Here is a 25,952-nt window from a genome sequence, read left to right on the forward strand (position 1 = left end):
TCTACATCTTTGAGGCATTGACCGTATTTTTGGATGCCACAAGGTGAATTTAATGATCTTTAGTAAGTTTTCATCCTCAAATCTGAAAGAATCCTAACATGTTGGACATATCAATGAGAGAGAGAGAGAGAACTAGGTTACCTCTTCGATTTTCCAACGAGGTCGTGACTCGGTTGGTGAGGGAGACGACGGTAAGGGCATGTCTTCATAGTACTTGAAGAAGAAGAGAGAATAGATGAAAAAAAGATAGGTTTAACGTTTTATCTTTGGATTTATTTTATTTTTAAATAAATATAAATATTATATAATAAATATACATATATTGGTTCGGTTCTCAGTTTAGTTCAATTTTATTATACCCCTAAATCGGAATTAAACCAAATCAATTGAATTTTTTTTTTTACAATCTAGAACCGAACTGAATCATGCTAAAATCGAACCAATCCAGTCCAAAAGACTTTGGTTTTGTTTGGTTCTCACTTTGATCTTATCCAATGTGTACCCCTAATTGCAGGGAGGTAAATCAGAAATTACCATTTTTTCAAGGGTATTACTAAAATTCCATTTTCAAAACAAGCACTCAATTCTACTTGCACTATAATACGAAGCTTCCTTCCCAAATTCTTTAACGAATAATTAAAAAAAACTAAAATATGAAATTAGGAAAATTTTAGGAGACTTAAACAACAAAATCAATTAGGTTCAATTTTGCTATTGAAATGTCTCGGTTTACATTTAAAAATTTTTAAGAGAATTTATCAATTTTTTTATTAAGGGTATTTTTGTCTTTTTAATTTAAAAAAGTACCGTCTAATTAGAATTTAGAAAGTAGCAGCGCAGTCGCACTAGGAATCACATTCCCACCAAATAACGGAAAACAAACTTTGTATTATAAAGAGACATTCTTCCCTCTCAAACTTGCCTTCTATCAACTTCTCTCGCCCTTCTCTTCTCTTCTCTCCTCTCTGCAACAACCATGGAGGACCATAGCCATCTTCCATCTTCGACTTCTCAGTCAAGAACCTTTAATCAATCTCGGGACTACAATGACTTTCTACATATGTTTCGAAATCTTTGGTCTCGCAGTCACAACAATGTTCCTGCTCATGGTACTAATTTACAGATCAATTCAACTAATTTTGATTCAAGTTCTGAAGCTGGTTTCGTTCATAACTCAGACATTGGGTTGTCGGGTTTAACTCAAATTCCATCAGTAGAGCACGAAATCATGCCAAATAGGCAATTTCAGGGAACATTGACAGCTCCAATTACTTACAATATTCGTGGTAGAGGTAACTCTGTGAACAATACTTTTACTTATCCGGTTGTAGATTCTCCGATTTTAAGTATGGGATATGATCTTGGTGATCCCGAGAGTCGGGTTAGTAGTGGTAATGACTATTTTTTCAGAAATCGACCAAACCCTTTTGATCGAAACAGGGTTACAGAAAGAACAAGTCCGGTTCCAATGACGCCCAATTCGTCTAGACCCATGAATTCAACCATGGAACGATACAATTTGAATTCAACTAGACTTTTGAATTATAGAAGTTTTACCCGAATTGAATCCAATGAATCCATTGAGGAGGAGGTTTCAAGTAATCGATTTCTTGTGTACAAGCTGATGGATTTGGGCGGTTGGTCGTATGAAAAGGTTTATAAACTCTTACTTGGAGACCTGAGCTTATTCGACGAACTACAAGGGAATGACATAGTCATGATGGCTGAGAATCAAATCGGATCTCAATTTTTGCAGAGAATTTTGGCTGAGAGATACCCTTCAAGCATAGAGAAGATTATCGATGGAATTATCCATTACATATTTGTTATTATGTGTGACAAAGTCGGGAATTATTTCTTTCAAAAACTACTCGAATTCTGCAATTATATTGATATAACAAGGATTGTGTACAAACTCACAACACAAGAAGGTCTTTACGTTGTAGCAGACGATCAATACGGGTATGAATCCTATATAGCTTATTTGTTTCTACGAGTTTTTTTACGTAGATTGATAAAAGTGTTTAAAAATTACATCATCAAATAAGATGTGAAAATATTTAGAAAAATGTTATAATTTTTACCCTGTTATGTAAATAAATTTTTACACATGTAGATTAAATTGTACGGATCAAAGTGTAAATTTATCTGTATATCCTACATTCGTTCTAATAAAATCAAAGGGGTACAAAGTTTTATTTATAACTTGAACCGTACAATCGTATCCGTTTGTGTAAAAAAATTATTAGGTAACCGGATAATTCTAATATTTTTAAATTACTTCTGGTTACATATACTTACCAAAACTTTTATTTATTTCCATATTTTAACCTAATACTTGTGTAGAGATCGTGTTATACTAATGGTTTCCCACGTTCACACAGAACATGTTCTGTTCAGAAGCTCATCAAAAGGCTTAAAACACTAAATCAACGATTAATACCTTATGTGATGGAGTCCCTAGTGCCTGGACTGAAATGTTTGATGAAAAGCAAAACAGGGTTCCATTTGATCGAGTATTGCTTATATCACCTTGATTATAGACAAAACGAGGTAATTTTAGTTTCCTAAATTTCTTACCATTCATTTTTGTCTCATTAACCAATTTTCGAAGCTCAATCTTATTTGATTGCAGTACATATACATTGTGGCAATCAAGAATTGTATCGAATTGGCGACTCATGAACAGGGTTGCATCACCCTCAACAATGTCATCAAAACCATACCAAGTCCCCGTAGGGAAGAACTTCTAATGGAGATATCAAACAACTCTTTGTTTCTCTCGGAGGATGCTTACGGGTATTAAACACATTTCCTATAAACAAAACTCAATTTCGAGTATAAATTTGATTTTCTTCCTAGACTTCTTTGGTCGTTTAATTATTTTTTTCCTACAGGAATTATGTAGTGCAGAGTGTCCTTGATGTCAAGAACCCATACATCATAGGAATTATATGCAAAAATCTTGAAGGAAACTTTGCGCAGCTTTCCACCCAAAAACATGGTAGTCACGTCGTAGAGAAATGCTTAACATATGTGGGAATGGAGTTTGTGGTTGTGGATCTCCTCTTCAGTGAAAAATTGGATCAGTTAGCCGGACATCCATACGGGAACTATGTGATCCAAACAGCACTAAAGATCACAAAGGTAATTTTTTTTTCGCTTGCTCTTCTATTTTTTCAATTTACCCTCCTTAACTTTGCACATTGATTTAAGTTCTAAAACAACAACTATTATTGCTTTTTTTTTTTTTCAGAGTGAATGCTATGATCTTTACAAACGACTTGTAAATGCCTTAATCCCGGATGTGCGTACATTTCAGAATTGTCCAAATGGAAGAAATGTGTTTAATTTGATCAACAAAGACAATCATATTAGTATAATTTAATCACTAGAAGGATCAAGTACATTTAGAACATGTCGAGCAATCTATATTTCTTTGTTTTATAATATATATATATTTTTTTGGTGTGTGTGTGTGTGTGCATATGACACTTTGTGTCAATTTGTAAGTTAGGTGTAGGGTAAGGTCTTTATTTTTTTTCCAAGGATAGATAGTTTGATATTCTAGTGAATTTCACTATGTAATTCTCGGCTGTTAGTATAAAGCTTTGTTATTGTTCTTAATTTTTATTTATTTTTATTGTTGGGCAGTGTTTCTTGGTGATGATATAGCATTCTTTTTTTTCTCTCAATTTTGAGTGAAAACCCGAGTTACAAACAATTTTATATCATAACAATTTTAGTCATTAGACACCTCTTTACACTTCTGTGAATAGTTGAGATTCCCCACATTTGTTTTCAAACTAATGTCATGCCCCTTTGACCATTTCTTTTCTTATAGACTAACAAAAAAAAATTGACAGTAGTACCCTCATTTTCAACTTGTAACCAAAAAACTAAACTTTTTTTTTCCTTCCTAAAATCAATCATATTCAAGCACTTCAACTTCTATAGAAAATTAATTTTTATTTTTTAACTCATCCTCAATCCATTGTTTTGATCATTGCCTTATATAAAACCCTAAAATTTTCTATAAAAAATCTCATCATTTTCTACTTCAAAAATTCTTATCTTTTTCTTTAATTTGAAGCTTAAACTAGATTAAACTTTTGAAATTTAAAGTAAAAAATGTTTACCCAAGAGATTGAAATGACTGGTTTGGGGAAGATATTGAGTTAGAATGGTTTTTGGTTTTAGGTTGAAGAGTGTACTGAGATCACTCCTTTGTTTATTGGATAAGATTGAGGTTGAGGGGGACATGTAATTGTTTTGGTGAATATTTGTGATAATCTATGTTTTTGAACCGATGGCATTGCCCCTTGACTTGGGTCTTCTCTCACAAGCTAATGAAAAATGACCTAAATGCCCATTTTTTCAATCTCTAATTGAAGATTTTTGAATTTTATCCCCCAAACCAGTCAACTTTAAGCTATTCAACATTTTCATTAAATATTCACCACGTCATAAGAGGCAAATAGCGGTATTTATGACTTCCCAAAGCAGTGGTTCTGCAACAACAGCCTTTATCAGTCGTCCCATGAAAGACGACTCTGTTTTTGTTCAACTTTATTGTCGCTATGGAAGAGAAATTTGAACAGTCGTTTCACTCCGTCGAACATAGGGTGTTCCAAGTCGTTTTTGCCCTAATATGCATGATTGAGCAAGGTTGAGGGTTTTCCCGAAAGATCTCAACTCCAAGTACGTTTCTCCTCAAAATAGGGCTTTCTTTGAAATTCGTCTATCTAGTCATATTTTTCCCATGTTTGATTGCACATGAAAATGAAAATTCATTTTCCACCTCAATAAACAATTCCACTAAAACATGGATTTCACTTTCCCACCCATATATCCATATATGGATGGATTTCACTTTCCCACCCATATTTTCCATCCCCAATTCTTCCCCACTCATATCTTCTTCTTCCCTGCCACCACCACCACCACCACCATCACACCAACCTCGTCGTCATCACCATCTCCAGCAACCTTCTCTCTCTCTCTCTCTCTCTCACCTCCTTCGTCACCACCACCACCACGTTCTCCCCTCATCTTCTTCCTCACTTACCTCCGCCGTCACCATCGCCACTGCCACCACCACCACCACCATGTTCTCCCCTCTTCTTCGTTACCTCTACTGCTACAGTCACCGCTACCGCCACCACCACTACATCCTCCCCCCTCCCTCTTCCTCCTCATCTACTTTTTCCTCTCTCTCTCCTCTCATCTTCTTTCTCCTCCTCCTCCTCTCCTTCTTCTTTTTCCTCATATAATTTTCCCATGATTTTATCCAAGTAAAATTAAACAATAGAATTTGATTTTCCAACCCTACCTATTTTCCACCACTATTTTTCTATGGATTTCAAATTCCATGAAAAGTCACTTTTCATGCAATCAAACATAAAAGGAATAGAGAGTGTATTTGATAAGTTTTGGGAGAGGTTTCGAAGAGATTGTAGCAGAAAGATTGGTGGATTTGGAGTTCTTGAGTCTGTGTTGGGGATTGATTTGAGTTCCATTTCATGACTTCAAAGCCAAGCTCCATTCTATTTCAATAAAGATTATGATTCTTTCCCCCTTTTTTCCATTGTTGAATCTTGGATGTTAGCAATGGTGACTTCATTTTTGATGTGCTGGTGGTGTTAGTGATGAGAAACCTCACCATCAACTCTAATTTTGAGCCAAATGTAAGTATCATTTCCTTGCAAGTTGTGTATTGTTCCTAATGGTAAGTGAACATTTCCTTCCAATATTACATGAGAACTTGAGAAGCTAGAATTAGATGCTTAAGTTCTACCTTTATGATCATCAGAATCTTATCCCAAAAATCTGGGGTCTATAAGCCTTCACCTAATCACTTTCGTGTTCAATCAGATCATTGGGTATGTTTTGAAGAAGATTGGGTAATCTTGGAATTAGTCTGAGACATGATCCATTTCTCTGTCTTTCGGGGTCATTGAGGGGCAGTAATGAAATATGGCAATCGGTAGGTGATATTATTCCATAATAAGATTACACCTCCTTTTAGCTTTTAGTTCCCCTCTTGCTTTTATAGGAGGTGTTGGCCTTCAACTAATAGAAGAAAATTGCTGTAAAAACTTGATGAGTATAAATGCCTACATTTTCTAGAATATTTCATTCTAAGCCATGGTATTAATGCATGATCAAGAGTGATTTACATTTTTGTCTTATAGTTTAGGCTTAAGAAATAGTGGACCACTTCAAAATGTCAACCGTGAGCATCATTTGAAAGTTCTCAAGAAATATTTAATGAACATTTTGAGATTAGACGTATTATTTCCTATTAATGGTAATAAAGTTATATAGCAGAATATGTAGGCCTTTATGTGATCTGACATTTATTGTAAGTTTTCATATAAAATCTCTATATTTAGAAGGCTATGACTCTCAACATATGGTTTATGTTTTGCATATCAAGAAAAGAACATGAACAAAAGAGGAAGAAAACCCAAGTCGCCCTTGTGATTCCTTGGATAATTGGCGTTCAAGTTGTTTATTACATGGCTGTAGCATAACCGTCCAGCATAGGTTCTAGATAATGATGTATTAGCCTCATTGAGGAGATGTCATTGTGTTTTGTATTGTGATGGTTGTATATTTTCCATGGGCTTGATAGCCCTGGGCATGTCTTGAATGCTTAATGGATGTCTTATGTATTTCAAATCAAAGTATAAAATGAACCATGTATATTCTTAAGTCAAATGGGCAAATATATCTAATGGCACTTTAGATTTAGTCGAACTGGATGACTTTCAACAGCAGATATGACGACCTTTGTTTTCCCCTGTTTAGTGAAATAATTTTTTTTTCTCTACATTTATTTTCTAGATTTTATTGGGCCTTGTTTATTTGTGCAGCTAAACCTTAGTCCTTTCCGAATTTGTGCCGTGTTGCATAATCAATGAATGTTGTGTTTGAAACTTCTTATTAAACAGAAGAGTGCATTTTGGCTCATCTCTTGGATCTTGGGACTGTGGTACTACATTAATAAATCACAAAGGTCATCAGACTATGGACTGGGGAATGTTTTCCATTTTTCTATACTAAATCACAACAAATTGAATTTTAGGAATATGCAAGATTGCTTCCCTTTTGAGTGCTTCAGTTCATGTTGGCATTGTATTGATGATGGAGAAAGCTCACAACTAGAGTGCAATCTCTTTGACTTGCGGAGTGGGATTTGGATGACAAAGTCACCATTTCAAGTTTACAAAGGAATTTTGGCATGAAATAGCTGGTGGCAAGACTGAATCTGGTGAGTATGCATAAGATATTGAGGGTAGTGAATTTTCATCTTCTTCCAAGGATCACCTTGGGAAAAGCAAATGGAACCTGAAGGTGTTGATTTTTGTATTTTTACTTCGTTTTTGTGTGCTTTCTTTTGGTAGAAATGTTTTTTAGGTTTTATTTTCAATGATTTAATACTGCCCTCTTTTCCAATTTGAGATTAAATAAAGAGAGAGAGAACAAAAAAAACACGAGTTTCTTAATCAATCATATTTGTTTTTACTGAAGTTGCTTTAAAATTCAATTATATTTTGTGGCCATGCAATATCTTCCTTGTATGGTCTTGACCACCCTCTCTGTATGATTTTTAGTTTGTGTTGTGGACACTTGTTTGCTTAATTAGATAAGACCCTTAAAGTTTCTCACTAAATCAGCTTCTTTTATGGTAGACAAGGTTTCAAGCATTTGTGTTGAGGGGTGTAAAGAGTCTTTTTTTTATAAATACAAATTATATTATAGAAAAATGGAAAACATGCCCCAGTTGAATAATATTTGTATTATTTCTTACTGTCATGCTTTGGGTCTCTCTGTGACTTTTGTTGGGTGTATTTCAGGGAATAACAGAGCATATGCTTTACATTGGTATGCTATTCAATATGTTTGAATGGCATGTGGAAGATCATTTCTTGTATAGGTAATAATAGTCTCCGTGGAGTTTCAACATTTATTCCTAATTTTTGTGTTCTTTGTGCTGAGAGTGCATTTCAACCTGGCAGTATAAATTATCAGCACAGTGGAGCTTCAAAAACTTTGTACAGGATTCCAGGTCATGTAGCTCCCAAGTTTGAAATGGTAGTTTGGGAACATGTGTACACTTGTGATATTCTATCGACCAAAGGAGAGTATGGTGCATTTGATGCACTATTGGGAAAAACAAATGTGCTCCCTCCAAATATTTTGTTAGATCATGATGTTCTTCTCTATAAGGCTGTCCAAAAGCCTGGAGAGTTTGTCATCACCTTTCCTCAAGCATATCATGCAGGATTTACTCATGGTAAAGATGCTTCTGTTATTATTTCTTTCTAAACTTGTGTTCGTTAATTTTCCATTAGGGTCTGTTTGATTGCATGGAAAGTCAATTTACATGGAATTTGAAATCCATGAAAAAATGGTGGTCAAAAATCGGTAGGGTTGGAAAATTAATTTCCATTGTTCAATTGCATCTAGAGAATTTGTATGGAAATATTGATTGAAAACTATCTTCTTTCTGAGAAATGGAAGCTTCTTCTCTCAGGATTGATTTTTTCAGGTTTTCTCTTTTTTTTTTTCTGTATTTCATGTTTATGTTTCAATTTTATTTCCAAGAACTTGAAATGCTAAAGAAGTAAGATTTGTGTCTATCTCATATTCCGATGGTTGTGTATTTAGGACTTGAATTTTAGGGCATTAAGTGCAGATTTTCATGGTTTTATATTGTGATTTCCTTGCTCAAATGCTCATTTAGGCTGCGTTTGGGAACACTCTCTGGAAAGCTGTTGTTGCTGAGCAATGGCAGCTGAGATCTTTGGCATTAATTTTGCTGAGCAACTCACTACCAATTGGTTTTGAGTTGGACCCCCAAACATATCAATTTTCACTTTGCAATCGTCTTTGTAGGTCATGATTAATTATTGAACTCAACATGCCATGTATTAAGAATTGATTGAGGTTAAAACTGTTACCCATCACTCAGACTAACAATGAAAGTAGTCAATGCAATGTTTTTAATCGCTTAGGTATGGGGCGAGGCACTTTGATGGGTTAAGATATGCATAGGCTTCCCAAGCATGGTTTAACAAAAAAAGGCTAAGTATAGGATTGGTGCAATTAAAATACAGTTCTGAAAAATTATGATAAAACATTGATCTGTTTCATAAGTAGGAAAAGGAAGTCTTAATTGCTATTTGAACTAAAGCAACTTAGAATAATTGTTGAAAGCAACCCTTAAAGGAGTTTCACAGTTGCAACACAGTAAAAAGACCATACAAAAATTTACATTTTAGTTCAAGGTCTGGAATTTGAGGTGGTTTTCTTGAGTTTTATGGAGAAAGAATTGTGCAATGGGTTGAGTGTTGCTTGCTAGCATTCCTCTGTGACTTGCTGTTTGTTTAAGTGTTGAACTAAGAGACGTAGCGAAAAAATAATAAAAGGAAATGATAAAAAATGAAATCTTAGGGTATAACATACACCTAAATGCCATCAACAGCATTTTTTGCATGTTAGGCACACATGTTGGTGCATTATCCTGCAACAGTCAGTTTTCAAGGAAAATAGTTGAAAGAACTGCAACTAAACAAAAGTAAACAGGGAAGACCGATCTTCGGAAACCACATAAGTTATTCTTTCTTCTGCCAATTCACAACAGAAGAAAATTTTAATGAGATCAGTAACTCATTGCTGGCGGGAATTGAGCCCAGGTCCAGGGGCGGAGCCAATAAGGGACTTCTTGAATTTTTTTTTATATGTTTCCATGTTTCAATTTCATTTCTAATTAATTTACATGTTTTTTTTTTTAAAATTCTTCTGTGGCGATGGTTTTTACAGATCTTTGACACCTCTGTTGCATAACAGGTGAAAGTGGATAGGAACCCAAGATTGGACCACATATTGCACATCTTTAACGTGAAAGTGGATAGGAACCATCGATGCTTTTTCATTGGCTGTTCTTCTCTTTGCAGACCCACATTACCTCCCTCATAATAAATCACTGATTTATCCTTTGTTTGGTTTCCATTGATTAACAGACCAGAAAATTCTGCTTTAAGCACGAGGAGGTCCGGAAGGAGAATCATGAAGGGGGCTAGTCTTAATGGTGAGGTGTTCGATTGACTGGAGAAGATGAAGATGAAGATGAATGGGGGATGAAAACATGGCTGAGATGAGGGAGATGGTGAGTGAAAACGTGATGGCTAAGATGGTGAGGAAGAGGCTTTCAAATTCCTTTTTTTCTTTTCTTTTTTGATAGTCAATATCTATAGATACATGGAAATTAATGCATTTTCTGATTTCAAATGACTATATTTGGCTTTGATCCTTGAAAGTTATAGTTTGTTTGGTGTTCTTTTATTGGCTTTGAAAAGCTGATCTAATAATTTTATACACTGTCAGTGCCATATATCAAAGCAAATTAGTTGACTGTTCTGATTAGCACTAATCACAGATTATGCTTCTTTCCAGTACATATGGTTAGTTGTATACAAATATCAATATGATCTTGAATGGCAACCTTGGATGTGTGCCTCTTGTATGGAAAAGGCATGTGAGATCATTTCAACCATCTTGTACTGATATGAGTATTGCTCCTCTATCTAATAGTTGTCCATTAACTAGTAATCTGCACATGAATTTTTTTTTTCAATATAAGCTTTGAAGTTCCATTCTTCTCTATGGAATTTCATAAGAGAGTGCCATCAAAGTGCTTTTTTCTGCCATTTTGCTGAGCCTCTACAAGTTTGCATTGGTACCTGTTATATCTTTCTTTTTCTTGCCAACATATTTAAATCCTCTTTTTGCATTTACTTTTGGCAGAAACTCTTCGATCACGCCAAGCTCAAGTGTTTTACTTCTTTTCTCAAGGATGTGTGACAATTGTTACACAACTTGCCATTTTCGCAAGTAATTGTAGTCAGTGGTACAGAGGTATTATCATTTACTTTTTAAGAAAACATAGCATGGTCATAACTTAAAAGTTACACATACCAGATGACCCTTGCTGGCTCATTGGGATGCAAGGATTATCAATCTATTTTGATTTTGGAGTTAGGGATTGGATGGCCCTAGTTGGTGGCCACATTTACTGTCTAGTATATATATGTATCTATATATATATATATATATATATATATATATAGAGATATTTGGGTTTGAAGATCCAATCCAATTGATTGAACGTTCTTTTTAAACAGGAAGCTAAAGACAGTTGGACATTTGGCCCCGTTAAATATAGGATTTTTTCACGTTGTGGAACATAGGGAACTACAGTCGGTAGAATTCGGTGATGCAACTATTGCTGCTGATCCCTCTGGTGCCCACACCATCAGCCGGTCTTTTCCTCACACATATGGTCAGCCTTTGGTTCATTTTCTGAGGTCAACCACCAAGGTCCCTGATGCTCAGATTATAACAGAGCATCCTTCATCTGTCAAAGACAGTCGTTTTTTCCGATTGTTTTCATCTGTCAGAATTAAAAAACCACTCCTTTGAAAAACGACTGCTTTTGCGACGTTAAGAGCAATCGTTTTTTTTTTTAAACGACTGTTCTGGATTGTTGTTTTCTGCACATTATGATGTAGTGTCTCTCTCTCTCTCTCTCAAACAAAAAAACCTCCTAAGTCTCGCTAAGTTTTCTATAAATCGCTCAAATACATTCCCAAATCCTTAGTAAACCTCTTTGCAACATTTCTGAAAAAACCTAATTGTCATTCTGCACTCTGCAATCAACAAAAAAACCGAATTTGCTCCTTTTGTTCCCAATTCAGATTGGTATCATTCTCTATGGACCTCAAAACCAAATGAATTGGATTAAAAATCCGCTAATTTTCATGAAGGAATCTTGATCTCAGCCCATCTTTAATTTTCAGTGGAAGTGAATTCGATTAAAGAGAGACGCCACGGTAACTTACCTCACATATTCAGAATACTAGACTGTTAGTGAGATTGAGAGAGAGAGAAAGCATGGCATCTCGTTTTACAGAACTCACCACGAGGTGTGGCTTGTTCAAAGCGTCGCCAAATTTTGTTGTGTTTCTATGTTCTATCCCCGATTATCCACTGTTTTTTATGGATGATATGTTCGTGACAATCTCTTTGGCTGCAATTTCTTCTCTTGGAGAGTTTACATCGAAGGTGATTATTAATTTTGTGCCACGGATCAAACTTAGGGTTTCTGGACCCAAAATGATTATGGCATGATGTGGTTAGGACGTATTTTAGGAAGAGAAAGGGACAGAGAGACAATTTGGTTGTGTTTCAAAATGCGGAAAGGAGATTGCTTTGGACACCTGAATGTGGCAAATTTCTTTGCTTTTATGATGAAATTATAGCACCTTTTTTTGTTTAATTTTCCATTCCAGTTGAATTGTTATTGATGGAAATGTACTGAATACAGATGAAGATAATCAGATTTGGTTGCCCTTAGCAAATACGATCCAAAGTTCTTCTACTAAGGTATCATTGATTCGTGTTGTCATGTATTGGTTAAATAGTTTTTAGTTATATTAGTTGTTAGCTTTGGCTTCTAAAAATTGTTTCTCTCCAATCTCTTCAAGTCTATGTTTTTAAGATTCTAGTGTTCTTATTCAAACCATCAAATGACCATACTTTTCTGTTAGTAGTTTCCTAACCCTAATTTGTTAGGGGTATTTTTACCATTTTCCTATGGGAGAAACATTGTAATTCATTTTTGGCTTTTGAACACAGTGAAATCAGTGTGGCTTGTGTTGTGGTTGATTTCTTGGTTATTGTTTTCTTGTTTGTTCTCTTCAATTGATTTCTCATAGTTGAAGGTTGGATTTTTTCCAACATTTCATTCCATATAACTTGAAAATTGTCATATATGTCATATAATAACACTCTTTTGCAAAATATTCACTGGTTCGTATGTTGCTCACAAGGATATAAGATGAAGACCAATAAATCCAAAAGGGATGAAACCCGTCATCATTGGAATCTCAAGATAGCTGGTAATGTGTGTATACTAGGAATTGATATAATGGATCTAATCAAGAACTTGACGAAAATAACCCGTTAAGTGAATGCGAGTGACCCTTGACTAGATTTTATGAGATAGATAATTTTCTTGGTATTAATCTTTGCCTAGATTTTCAGCAATAACTTTGGTAACAATTAGATACTGATTTTCTTGGTGTTAATCTTTGCCTAGATTTTCAGCAATACTTTGGTAACAATTAGATACTGATTTTCTTGGTGTTGATCTTGATGTTATATGTATCTTAAAATTTTAAATGATGAAGTTGGTGGCTACTAATATGTTATAATCATGCTAGTATTAGACATTGATTTTGAAGATATAGGAATGGCCTTACCCGAGGTGCCACTTCTAGTTCAAAATCTCATCTTTGCTTCCTATTCTGCTTCAAAACCAGAGTCCTAATATCTCATATTGCATTTGATTCACCTTTGGTACCACCAATTTATCCTTGTGTAGTACTATAATTTTTGGATATTAACATATTTCCTATTTGTAAATTTTTTAATTCCATTCCTCTTCCCCATTCTCTACGTTGTCTAATTTTAATTCCTTTCCTCTATTTGTGGTTTTCATCCAGTATTTCAGGAGAACTTTTTTAATTGTAGTCTACTAATATCCCTAATGTGTATTAGAAAATTACTTTTTTTTTTTGTTATAGGTACTTTCATTTTGTTTTGGTATGACCAACCAACCTATTTTAGCACTTCCCTTTGTGATCAAAACGATGAAAATCTCGGAGTTTAATCATCTTGAGAAACTCTATTCTGTTTGATTGATAAAAATTCTTCAAGGGATATTATTTTTTCTATTGGAGTACCTTTCCCCCATACATTATGTGTATTTCATTTAGTTCACATTACGCTTGTTGAAATTCTCAGGAAGGAAAAAAGGGTTAGAAAGTGGAGGAAAATGATTAGTGTTGGTGGAAGTGATTGGAAGCTCTATGCCAGAAGGAAACCTCATGTGGTCAAAAGGCGTATAAGAAAGGGAATTCCTGATTGTTTAAGGGGTCTTGTTTGGCAGTTGATCTCTGGAAGTTTTGATCTCTTGCTAATGAACCCGGGAGTTTATGAGGTGCTATCTTTTTTAAGACACTCTCATTAAATGATCTGTCCTGAAAAAATTTCTGGCTTGTTATGTTGTATTTCTTTATTTCATTATTTTTTTTTATACTTTACATTGTTTGTGAATGTAGTATGCTTGATATTGTTTTGTGGTTGAATTCTTCATAAGAAAATATTAACCATCGTAAAAATTTAGGGTTGGTTTAAAGTGATTCTAAGCTTCTAACAAACATGATTATTTCCACTATTTATGTTTACATGAACCTTTTCATTTTGGAAAACAAGGAAGCTAAGTAGTTTTCTTATATGGACTTTCCCAACTAAGCTAGCTGACACCTTCAAGCTGAGAGCTCTATATCTCATATGGGTGAAAGTGCCCTCGATCCGCGGGGTGCGCGGATCCGCTTTTGACCCTTGAGGTTTGGGAGTTGCCACCTAGTTATTACGGTCTAGGAACCGAACTTTGACTCTAAAAGGCAAATAAACTAATCTACGAAAGAAAAATACGGGTCCGGGGATCACGTTACGGGGTTGGAAGGTGTTAGGCACCAACTCCGCCCGGCAAACGCCGGTCTCTTTTAATTCCCAAATAAAATTACATTGCTAACAAGACCTAAATAATAATAAAAAAAATAAAAATACTCACATTTTCCGAACGCAACGATTTTGTTCTCTCAGATCTGATAGAATAGCTCCTCATGTAGTATTCCTCGCTTTGTTTTGTCTCCGGATCTGATCTCTGAGCTTCGAGGCAAGGTATCTCTTTCTTAGATTTGGATTCTTCGGATTTGTTTATGGATTTCTGGGTATTTTTGAAGGGTTTCTAGGTGTTTTTTGAGCTAAAGTTGAGGTAGGGGTATTAGGTAAGGAGTTAGGGCTTCAAAATTAGGGTTTATGGGAGGCTAGGAAAGCTTTTTGACCTACTTCTCTTAGAGTTTTTTCTTGGATACGAAAATAGGGTGTGGAGGCTCCTATTTATATAGTTTTTTTTAGAAGAATTAGGGTTTGATTAGGGTTTCTTTTAGGGTTTTAATTAGGGTTTTGACTTTAGTCTTATGAGATTGACTTAGTCTTTAGGGTTTTAATTTAGGGTTTTGACTTTAATCTTATGAGATTGACTTGATTAGTTTAGATTAGGGTGTTGACTTTAGTCTTATGAGATTGAGATTGACTTGATTAGTTTAGATTAGAGTTTTGACTTTAGTCTTATGAGATTGACTTGATTACTTTGACTTTAGTCTTTCTTGGTTGACTTTTAATATATTGACTTTAGTCTTACTTGATTGACTTTAATTTTTGGAGAACCCCCTTTTATTATATCTTTAATTCTTTGGGCCCCCAGATGGAGGTGTCCTTGAATAAATATCCTAGCAATCATCAACAATTTTGCCTGAATGCCTGATTGATCGATTTTTTGGTTCAAATTTTTAAATTAATTTTATTAATGTTTCACTTTACATTATTTAATGTTTTACTTATTAATTTCAAAATTTTTAATTATAAAAATTGTAAAATTACCGTTTTGCCCTCGAAAAGGACTTTTCGCGTTTTAAGTCAGTTTTTTATGTTCTAGGATGTTTTAGAATTGATTTTTCGTAAGGAATTCAATGGAAATATTGGTTTGTATCATTTATGAAATCTTTTGTGTGAAATGATCGTGACCTTTATGAGGGGTATTTTTGTAATTTCATCAAATTTTATGAAAATTGGCGAAATGATTTATTTAGTTCCGATTTGTTGTTTTATGTGTTCAAAAAGGTTTTTCTAAGCGTAATGTAGGCTCTAGGGATATTTTAAGGTTAGGGGTATTTTGGTGATTTGATAATTTTTTAGTGATTTTTATCGTGAAGTTTCTTTTTGTTTGAAAAATGATGATTTCTAAGGTTTTGGGGTTATATTTTCCTAGCGTAGCATGGTTTCTACAGTTTTGTCAGTTCGAGATACCTCATCCGGATTTCTGAAACATATCTGGTAACAAAATAAAGCATTGGAATAAACATCCATCATTGGGAACCGTTGCGATCGGGTTGACGAGTTGATTAATCAGGCGAGTGCAAAAATGAGGTATCTACAATGGGTCATAACCTTCAGTCCTTGTTGACAACATGGCACTATTTATCCAGTTATGCGATATTCCTTGAATGTTTAATATGCTCCAACTTTTACAAGTTTTCACGAGGTTAATTTGCTTTGTATCTAGATTCAATGTTTTTATCACTTGAAGTTAGAACATTTTACTTCTTTAAAGAAGTAATTTTATATAACTTGGATCTATTCTTAGAATTTATATATGACAACGAACATACTTATAATTTTGAATATTTAGATATAATTTTTGATCCGAGTGTCCGTTTTAATTTACTAATATTATATATGCATTTTAGGTTTTTTGTTAAGATCTATCCATTAGAAAAGCAGCTTAAGCTTTTAAAAATCGGCAACATCAAGAAGATAAAAAAAGTTATACTCTGACCAAGATTGGAATTGGATCAGAGCATAACTTTTGATGATCCAAGCTGCAAGGGCTAAGTTCAAGTGTCAAGGTTGACTATGATGATTTTTAAAACAACTAGCTTCTTTTACAATGGATAGATCTTCATTAGATATCTAAAATGTATGTATAATAATAGCAAAACGGATATTCGGATCAAATAAATTCCTTTAATTATCCATATTATGGCAAGTTGACTCACTTTTATAGAATAACCATAGATTTTTTTGCTTTGAGATTATAACAAATAAACTTAAATCAAGGGTTCTCTGTCCACTACCACATCAGCACTGTGTAAGCAAGGAAAAGAAAACATTATAAAAGGGATGTTGGGTTTAGTTAGATTTTCAGTTTAAAACCAATCAAGCATTATTTTTTATATACCATGGACAGTAGTAGGATAAGGCCTTCTTCTATGATGTTGTGTTTGTGGGTTTTGTGCATAATATTATTGGTTAAGTTTGAAGGATTGGGGTGTTTGGGATGCTTAGAACAAGAGAGTAGTGTTCTTTTGTGACATTTTGAGTGCATTCTTGCTAAGCAACGCATAAGATTAGGTTTTTTCTCTCAACATTGGATACACATGTGCAACGCATAATTGAAATATTATTTAGATGTCCACTCATGTGTATATCCCTTGGTATCTAATTTTTGCTTTTGTCCCTAGGCGAAACAGCTTTTTGTAATTGGTCTAAGTTTCATTCTTGGTTAATAATGCAGGTGTGCAAACTAATATCATTACTGTTTATTGTAGGTACTTACTGAGTGGGAAAAAAATCCAAGCATTATCATCGATTTTTTAGTAGGGTGCAGTGAACTTGCATATTGTTTTGTTTGCTCAGGCCTTGTTATTGACATGTTACTCATAGAATTAATGGTTCAATTTCGGTTGGAAACTCTAATTAGGAGGGTCACAAAGAAAGTGATCCTCACTTTTGATTTAGTTTCATTATGTTTTGGTTTGTCTTGGAATGTTTCTATTGAAACATTCTGGAACATTTCCAGAACATTTCGAGACAAACCAACACAGACAGAACATTCATCGAAAATTTGATCCTTGATAGGTTTCACATAGGAGGATTCAAATAATTTTTTGTATTGGCCAGTACATTCTAAAACCATATGATAATTTAAACCATGATTCTAACAATAATGATCCAAATTTAGGCCGGCCGTCCAATTCAGGTACTACCATATGCTTTGATTCCTTCCCATTATCTTCTACGTCTACTGCAGTACTGAGTTAATTGTTTTTCTGCCATTATTTCTTTTGTTAGTAATGCTTATCCAGCATGGCTTCTGTTTGAAGTACCAATTTCTGAGGGTTCATAATTTTTATGTTTGAGATTAAAAATTTCTATTTTTAGTCGTGTTAATGCTGTATAAATGTTCCATGCACAACCTTTTCTTTCTTTCTTTTTGATGAATTCTCATATATCTACTTACATTTTGTGAATGCAAATGCTTTCACTTACTGAAAGGATCACCAAATGGTTTGCAGATGGGCAAAACAAAGGTATTCTTAAGGGCTGATCAAATGGCAGAGTTAGATGCACAGAGAGCAGAGGTGCTTAGCAATGCAGCCAAATGTATTCAGCGGAAAATACAAACATATATTGCTAGAAAGCATTTTATCACATTACGGAAAAAAACTATTCAAGTGCAGGCCTTATGTAGAGGTAGCCCATCCAAATTACTTTTCTTGCTCTAAATAAATTAATTTGCATCAAAATTTTACTTTTTCCAGTCTGTGATACCGTCTTTATTTGAATTATAGTTTAGGTAGAATTGTTGCTCACACTTATGTTAGAATGGATAGTGGCATCTGCTTGGTTTTTAAGTCATAGTAACTTGGAACTAATTAATCAGCATTATCATTGTCCAGTCTTAAAAATGCCTTATTTTCCAGCACTATAACCTACATATCAATCAAAATGCACTCGGGATAGTTCCTGTACAACTTACATTAAAGGAACAAATTATTGAGATATGCCTAGTAACCTCATATTGGTGCAACTGCAGCATATCCAAAGCAAGTCCTTGTATTCCAACAGTGTCACAACCATATCATCTCAAAAGTAAAAAGGTCCCTTCAGATGTTATGAATCTTTTCTCAACTTTATCTGTGTTTATCGTTGGAATGGCCCTTTTATACACATTGAGAATATTAAATAAGAAATAGACATGCAAGATCTTAAGAAATGCATCATCACTGTGAGACATTAATGGGCATTTCTTGTCCACAGAGAAAGATAACCATAGGTGTGGTTTGGTTTTTTTTTTTTTTTTTTTTACAAGAATTGTAGAACAGCTAGAGAGATTCCCAAGATTCTCTCTTCCTTTTCTCCTGTTCTTTGTGAAATGGCTAAATTGCCAACCTCTTTGTGTTTTAGTTCATAGTTCATCAACAGTGAAATACAATCCTTAAGGGTGCACCGTTTCTGTGACAGTATCCAGGTTCTTGAATATCGTGGTGAACAGGTAAGACGAAGTATTGCAGATTTGAGGGAGGCACGCTACCGATAGTTTCTTATTTATATTCTACTAATCAAAATAGACGAACTTGCAATTTGATAATGAAGAAGGGAGGTTGTGTTGTATGTAAGTGGTGTCAGAATATATCGGCAAAACAATCTTAGCCCAACTATTGTCGTATCAATTATGTTTTCTTAGAGTGTGACATTTGGAATGCTTATTGCAAGAGTTTCAAATTGTAGACTAGAATTTGGATTAGAAATTAGATTTATGAAAGTTGAAGATGAGGAGCATTTGGGTCTTTTCATGGTGGTAGTTGGGGTTTAGGTCATCCTAGACTATCATGAAGTGATTCAAGGTCCTAATCTCGGATGAAGAAATTTTTCGTTGATTAAGTGAGCATCCTCTTTAGGCACACCCCTGACAGATTACAAAAGAAAGTAAACACTTCTAAAATTTTCTGACAAACAGACCAAACATTTGATTTCTTCAAACATTTTTACCCCATCTGGTTCTCCTAGTCATAAAAAGAACTGTTCAAAACAATGATCCTAAGGGCAAAGTAAAACATTCATCAAACGAATGCAAACAATTAAGTGAAAAAAAAAAAAAAAGACTTACATTCCATGCTATTCGAACAAGCTCTTCAATTTCATCATCTTCAATCACATGACATCTAACATTTGCATCTACATTGCCTTCTGCCGGTTCAATAAGCAGAGTGTCTATGGTTGAAACTTGAGTGGTTATCAAACTAGTGATACCAGTTCCATCAGGAAATGACCAACAAATTTTATTCTCCGGCAAAAATGCACCCTACAGTCATGTTTTACTATATATACAAGAGTCAATACCTGTGACCAAATTTCCCAAAGTTCCTTCAAGTTAGATTCATTATATAGAAGTGTGAATTTGTTATTAATAAATAAATGACCTAGTAGTGAGAAAATCTAGAGAAATTTCCGAAAACATGATCAACTTTTGATGAAATTCCATCCGCCTCGCTATTCATTTTAATTCCCAAAATTCTTGAATAGTAATATTGCAGGTTCTTCGAGTGACCCTCTCACAGCTATAAAGTAGGTAGATCGCAAATATTTTTTTTTCAAAGTGACAATCTCGTTGGTTGTCAGATTTTTTCTAAAGTAGTTTAAAAACCACTCACTAAGAAATAAACAATGAGCTGGTGCATGCCTAAATGGTTAAGGACTTATATTTGACACGTTTTGAAAGGTCTAGGCCTTTTGGCATGTATTCATTTAAGTTCCTAGCATATGGTATCATTGCCAAACCCACCTCTCGGGTTTGAGTCATGGAAAAAAGCTACCTAAGAGGACTACGGGCTACCAAAAAAAACCTTGAGAAAAGCCTCGAGAAATTCCTTAGGAGTGGTAGTTTGTTATGTGCCTAAGCGGTCAAGGACTTAAATTTGATGCCTTTCAACAGGTATAGGCCTTTTGGCATATTGATTTAGGTTCCTGACATGAACGAGGAGCCTCCAGCTACAAAGGGCATGTACCCAAGAAGCACGTATTCATGCCTATAATATCAGAGCGTCTACTTGTTTATTTCCTTCATCCAACCAACATTCATTCAAGTTTTTTGCTCTCAGAAGCATCCTTAATTTTTATTTTTATTTTTTTTCTTGACAAGTAAACAACCAAAATTTTTGTTGTTTCTTCTCTACAATTGTGGGAGCAACAATGAAGAAGGATTAAGAAAGGATAGCTATAACATTTACTGTATTAACTTATTTCTCGAATAATATGGGAAAGTACAGAATTGTATTTGGTTATCCTTGCCTCTATTGATTTCAGAGAAATATTTGTAGAAAACCCTTCAACTTAGTATACACAACTTAAGAATCATCATAGATTGAAAAAAGACACAAGATAATGTTTCGGTGCATCTTGATGCACCTTAATATACTACATTATAATTGATATTCTAACACTCTCCTGCAATCGCATATTCTTTTGAAGAAGGAATGTGCTATTGATTAACATAATATCAATGCCTACCGATTTGTTGACGAATCTGATTGCCAATTGTGTGTCCTTACTTGAGACAAAGAAGTATTCTTGATTGTTGCTTAAGAGAAAAGATGAATGATATGCCCAAGTGTGTAGAAGACGAGGAGCATTTCAATCAACTCAAATGGACCTAAATTTGGCCAATTTCAATTTAGGTTAGACCAAAGCCCGACGGATTTTAATCTGAGAATTACAAATGGTCTACAATGGACCAATTAAGAGGCTCAATGTTAGCTCTACCATGGGCTCGATCATTGACTGTGGTCTTTGTGGAACTTTAAAGGAGAATAGCCATAAGCATTAATGGCAAAAACATTTCACTTCACACCTCTCTTTTTTTTTTTCTTTTTTTTTTAAATCTCTCTCACAAAAGAGGAAGAGACAGAATTGGGCATTGGACCCACTAGTCATGAGTCTATGGGATTTCATGCATGTTAGAAGTTTCTAGTGTGAACTAATAAAGGATTTAGGCTTAGGCGTAAGAAAAGCCCATTAATCTATTTAAAACATCCATGAAAGACACAAAACATAAGGACTTGATGGTCTTCAGTGGGCACCTAATTGGGCTTTGGGCTTAAACTCATAACGCCACTAACCTTCTAAAAGATTGTGAAAAATAGTCAACAGTCAAGTCTTCATTATTCAACCACAACTTCAACTCAATGAGAACAGAAGAATTAAGAAATTCGAAAGGTCTGAATGGGTCACATTGGGCGGTAACAATGGAGAAAAAAAAAGGGCAATTGGGATGTGAAGATTGAAAGAGTTTGATCATCACAAAGTATAAGTAAAAAATCAAGTATTTCTGTGAATGTCTTGGTTTCATTTAGCGGTCACCATGCTTACACAATAACTTCTCATGCAATTGAAGGTAATGGAGTTTCCTGTACATAGAAAACAATGGATTCAGATCCATCAAGTGATTATGAGATCTCTTTTATTTCTTTCTCCTCTTATCTTCTTTCGTTGGTTGTTGGATGATTTTTTACAAGAGAAGTGATCAAAAAGGTCAAAAACCTATCATCTAATTACATGTCATTTGGTTTGATTTTTTCACAATTGACTTGAAGTCAAGGTTTTAAGATCATTCTAACCTTAAGATCATTCTAACCTCCATCACGAATTCTCTAGAACTTTTAGATTTTTACCATTATACTCATTGATGATTAAGATTGGTGAAACTCAATAAGAGGATAAAGACCATCAAGACTAACGTTAGAAGATAGAAGTGATGTTTTTCATGAAGGTTTTAGTGAAATTATTGGGCACTTGAAGTCCATGAAGTTGACTAATTTCTAAAATCCAAGAATACTTTATCCTCCCTAGAGAATTCTCTAGAATTTGTGCCTAATGGCCAATCTATCCCTAATTTATTAGAAATTTTCTAAAGAGAAGTGATCAAAGATACCAAAAACCCATTTAATTACATGTTATTTGCCTTGGTACCTTCACAATTGACTCAAAGTTGAGGTCTTAAGACCATTCTAACATTCATCAAGAATTCTCTCGAACTTTTGAATTTTTACCATCATACCTATTGATGATCAAGATTGATGAAATTCATCAAGAGGATAAAGATCATCAAAGCTAAGGTTAAAAGGTGGAAGTGATGCTTTTCATAAAAGTTTTAATGAAATTATTAGGCACTTGAAGAATTATGGCCAATTTATCCCCAAGGGTTTCCTAAAACCCAATAAATAGGAGACTTTTCCAAGACAAATAGAGAAGTTCATTTGATGATTTAAAATTCTGCCCAAATCTTTTCCAAACCTCTTTAAGCCTTTTTATTCTCTCAAAACCCCTTTAAAAATTCATAGAAGCTCAATCCAAAAATACAAAGAAGAAGAAAGAAGACTAAGATATGGTTAAATCCTCTATTCTCCCCCTTTAATCTCTTTTTTCTTATTACTCCCTTTTTATTTTAAGCACTTTTCCTATTAGCAAGTTTAATTTTATAATTTTTAATATGGTCTTTTAAATCTTTAGTCTAGAGACTTGGGGAGAGAGAGTAATCCCTCTTTAAGGTAATCTCTCTCAATAAATCCTCAATAAACTCCTTAAGAGCATTATATTAAGTTGCTTTACTTCCATTTACTTTTATGCAATTTAATTTTTATAACATAGATACTTTCAATTCCTTTCAATTTCAATTCTGGAATAATTGTCTTTTATCTTGCTTCCTTTGATGACAATAGAATTAGAGAGTAAACCCTCCTTTGAGGTAATCTTCTCTTGATAAGTCCATTATATACACATACTCATTTTTAAAATGGCTACAAACAAGAATGTAAGTCCCTATGGACCTATATTCAACCTTTAGAACCAACAAAAATGGAAAAAATCACATGCATGTAGTCTTCATTCATACATGTTGTGGTTCAAATCATGAACCTTACTAGAGGATCAAACCAATAAATAAGGTCTCTCTAAGGAGCATATAAACTTGTTTTGAATTTTTAGGACTCGAAACGATGAGATCCATATGGGTTTCTATCAAAATCCCAAGCTCATAAAAAATTCCAACAAACACCTACTTCTAGTAGGGGCTTGATCATCATATTAATTTGTTCATTTTTCAAAATAAAATTATAGTTAATTTTTCCTAGTTTTCTATAGTTTTTTTTGTCTTCAAAAATCCAAAACAAAATTTTCTAATCACGTCATTTGGTCATATGTTGGTAACCATCTTAGGATGGGAGGGACAAGGTACCTAACACCTTTCTTGACCTTCAACCGAACTTCCTTATCCTCAATACTTTAGGAAGACCTTTTCCCTATCCATTTGGATATGAGAGTCACTATAAGCCAAAGAAAAAAAAAAGATTTTAAAACATTTTTATGGTATCCATTCACACCTTAATTGAATGGTGACGACTCTTAAACCCATATAAATGAGTTCAAACCCTCAAAGATTTCGAACCCACGCATCTATAGTGACAATCTAGTAGATTCCAAGTAACTATCTTGGAGGTTATACTTTTAGCGAGATTGTTACTATAAAAACCAATGAGATTGTCACTTTGGGGGGAAGAAACTAACGAGTTTGTCACTTCAAACCTGTGATCTCATTGCTTGAAAAACCTACGATTTTGCATTTTCATGTTTTGATAATTAAAATGAACAGTTACCCAGAATCGTAAATTCAACAAATTCGGCTCACGAAATGGTAATTTACCCTTTTATTTTTCCAGTTCTCATTGAAATATTATTGATCATCCCATGCTCTACCGATTTAGTTCAAAAAAGAATGGTTTAAATATGGGAGTCTTGAAACTAAAGATGTCATTTCCCTATCTTAGATCTGCGCTAATCTATATTAACTCCTACATTACATGAGAGTAGGTTAAGAATCATCATAGATCGAAAAAAGACACAATAATAGGACCAATCTTCTCAAAATATTGTAGATATATAACTTTTAGATAATCTTACGAAGTATAGGTATTGAAATTTAATATCTTGTATTATAAAAAAATTTGGAATCCAAAGATTTGCAAAGAGATTCCATTAACATTTCTATTAATAATAGGTTATGAAGAGATGAACTATAAAATACAAACCATTTAATAGAATAACATGTCAATCTTATGAATTATGGTGAAAGAAACTTCTATTTTGTACAACATTACAAACAAAAGCACATGAAAACATTAAAAAATTATTGATCAATACTCACTCCCAACTAATAAGATCATCCAAAATTTTACAAAACATACCCCATAATCGATACAAGTATTGGTTTCTAACTGGCCCAAAGCTCAGCTATTTAAGGAGGTTTATTGTTTCCAAGCTTATTATCAAAATTCAAAAGAGAATGACAAATTTCATTCATCAACATAGCAGTTGGACAACAGTCCCACTCTATGATATATATTACCAAGATTTTGTATCCAACAATGCGAACATACCATCTTTTAATATTTTCATTTATTAATTAGTTGACTAACAAACCTAATGAATTTTTTTTTCCTTTAATCTTTTCCTTTGAACCTCATATATCCATAACTCCCACAGTAAAATGTTTGAATCAAATGGTCAGAAATCAATGGGGCTACTTGATATGATTGAAATTAGTTCAAAGGCTCAATTTGCTCTAAATTTTAGGTGTTTATAGATTATATGATGTAATAAAAATTAGAGAAATACTAAGAAAGATTAAAAAAGTTAATTAATTATTAAAAATTATTATTTTTAACAAATTACCAAAACTGATTTAACACGTTGAACCCTTTAACGTTTATTGAAATCGCTGGACTGTCCAACATTTTGGTTTCTCCTACATCTTCTAACTCCTTCGTGACTTGGATGAGGTATGTGTATTGTGAAAAGAAACACTTTTCTTACAACTTTGTAAGATTTCAAATCTAACTAAGAGTCCTTGAGCTCAAATGGATTACCAAATCAACAATCCAATATCATTGCCTTATAGATTTCATAGAAAAAAAAAATATCAAATTCAATAAAAATATATTTTTAAAAAATGATCTTTGAGCTTGATCCAAGGTTTTAAAATGGATGCGCGGTTACTAAATTCTCACGAACTCCTAATTTTAAAATTAAAATGTAACAATAAAAAAAAAATATATTTTTTCTTTTTTTGAATGATCATAGAATTTTGTACTCTACATCTTTGAGGTCGACCATATTTTTGGATGCCACAAGATGAGTTTAACAATCTTTAGTAAGTTTTCAAATCTTACTAAGTTAGTTAGGCTAGCTCCCCTTTTCATCCTCAAATCTGAAAGAATCCTAACATGTTGGACATATCAATGAGAGATAGAGAGAGTTAGGTTACCTCTTCGATTTTCCAACAAGGTGGCGACTCGGTTGGTGAGGGAGACGACGGCAAGGGTATGTCTTCATAGTACTTGAAGAAAAGAGAATAGATGAAA

At 33.9% G+C, this 25,952-nt stretch overlaps 2 protein-coding genes across 7 annotated transcripts; both read left to right on the forward strand.

The window, feature by feature from the left end:
• The first annotated feature begins 877 nt into the window (after nt 1-877).
• On the forward strand, nt 878-3,643 carry LOC147382370 (putative pumilio homolog 8, chloroplastic). Its single transcript, XM_086428907.1, has 4 exons — nt 878-1,962; nt 2,385-2,553; nt 2,636-2,799; nt 2,898-3,643. Exons 1-4 carry the CDS (start codon nt 977-979, stop codon nt 3,208-3,210), a joined length of 1,632 nt encoding a protein of 543 aa, XP_086285033.1. The 5' UTR covers nt 878-976; the 3' UTR covers nt 3,211-3,643.
• Nucleotides 3,644-4,471: 828 nt separating this feature from the next.
• LOC147382371 (lysine-specific demethylase JMJ13-like) lies at nt 4,472-19,567 on the forward strand. Of its 6 annotated transcripts, XM_086428999.1 has the most exons (10): nt 4,537-7,276; nt 7,863-7,942; nt 8,025-8,302; nt 9,859-10,204; nt 10,816-10,926; nt 11,193-12,132; nt 12,395-12,453; nt 13,876-14,071; nt 18,054-18,231; nt 19,003-19,567. In XM_086428999.1, exons 8-10 carry the CDS (start codon nt 13,907-13,909, stop codon nt 19,035-19,037), a joined length of 378 nt encoding a protein of 125 aa, XP_086285125.1. In that variant the 5' UTR covers nt 4,537-7,276; nt 7,863-7,942; nt 8,025-8,302; nt 9,859-10,204; nt 10,816-10,926; nt 11,193-12,132; nt 12,395-12,453; nt 13,876-13,906; the 3' UTR covers nt 19,038-19,567. The 6 variants fall into 6 exon arrangements, 4 of the variants coding, with proteins under 4 accessions (XP_086285126.1, XP_086285127.1, XP_086285125.1 ...); XM_086429000.1 differs by having other exon boundaries at nt 4,472-7,276; nt 10,032-10,204; nt 11,193-12,453; nt 19,010-19,567; XM_086429001.1 differs by having other exon boundaries at nt 4,530-7,276; nt 11,193-12,453; nt 19,010-19,567.
• The last annotated feature ends 6,385 nt before the right edge of the window (nt 19,568-25,952 follow it).

This window comes from Akebia trifoliata, chromosome 16, assembly GCF_017979445.1.
Source record: "Akebia trifoliata isolate Shusen 1 chromosome 16, ASM1797944v1, whole genome shotgun sequence".
NCBI classification, from domain to species: Eukaryota; Viridiplantae; Streptophyta; class Magnoliopsida; order Ranunculales; family Lardizabalaceae; genus Akebia; species Akebia trifoliata.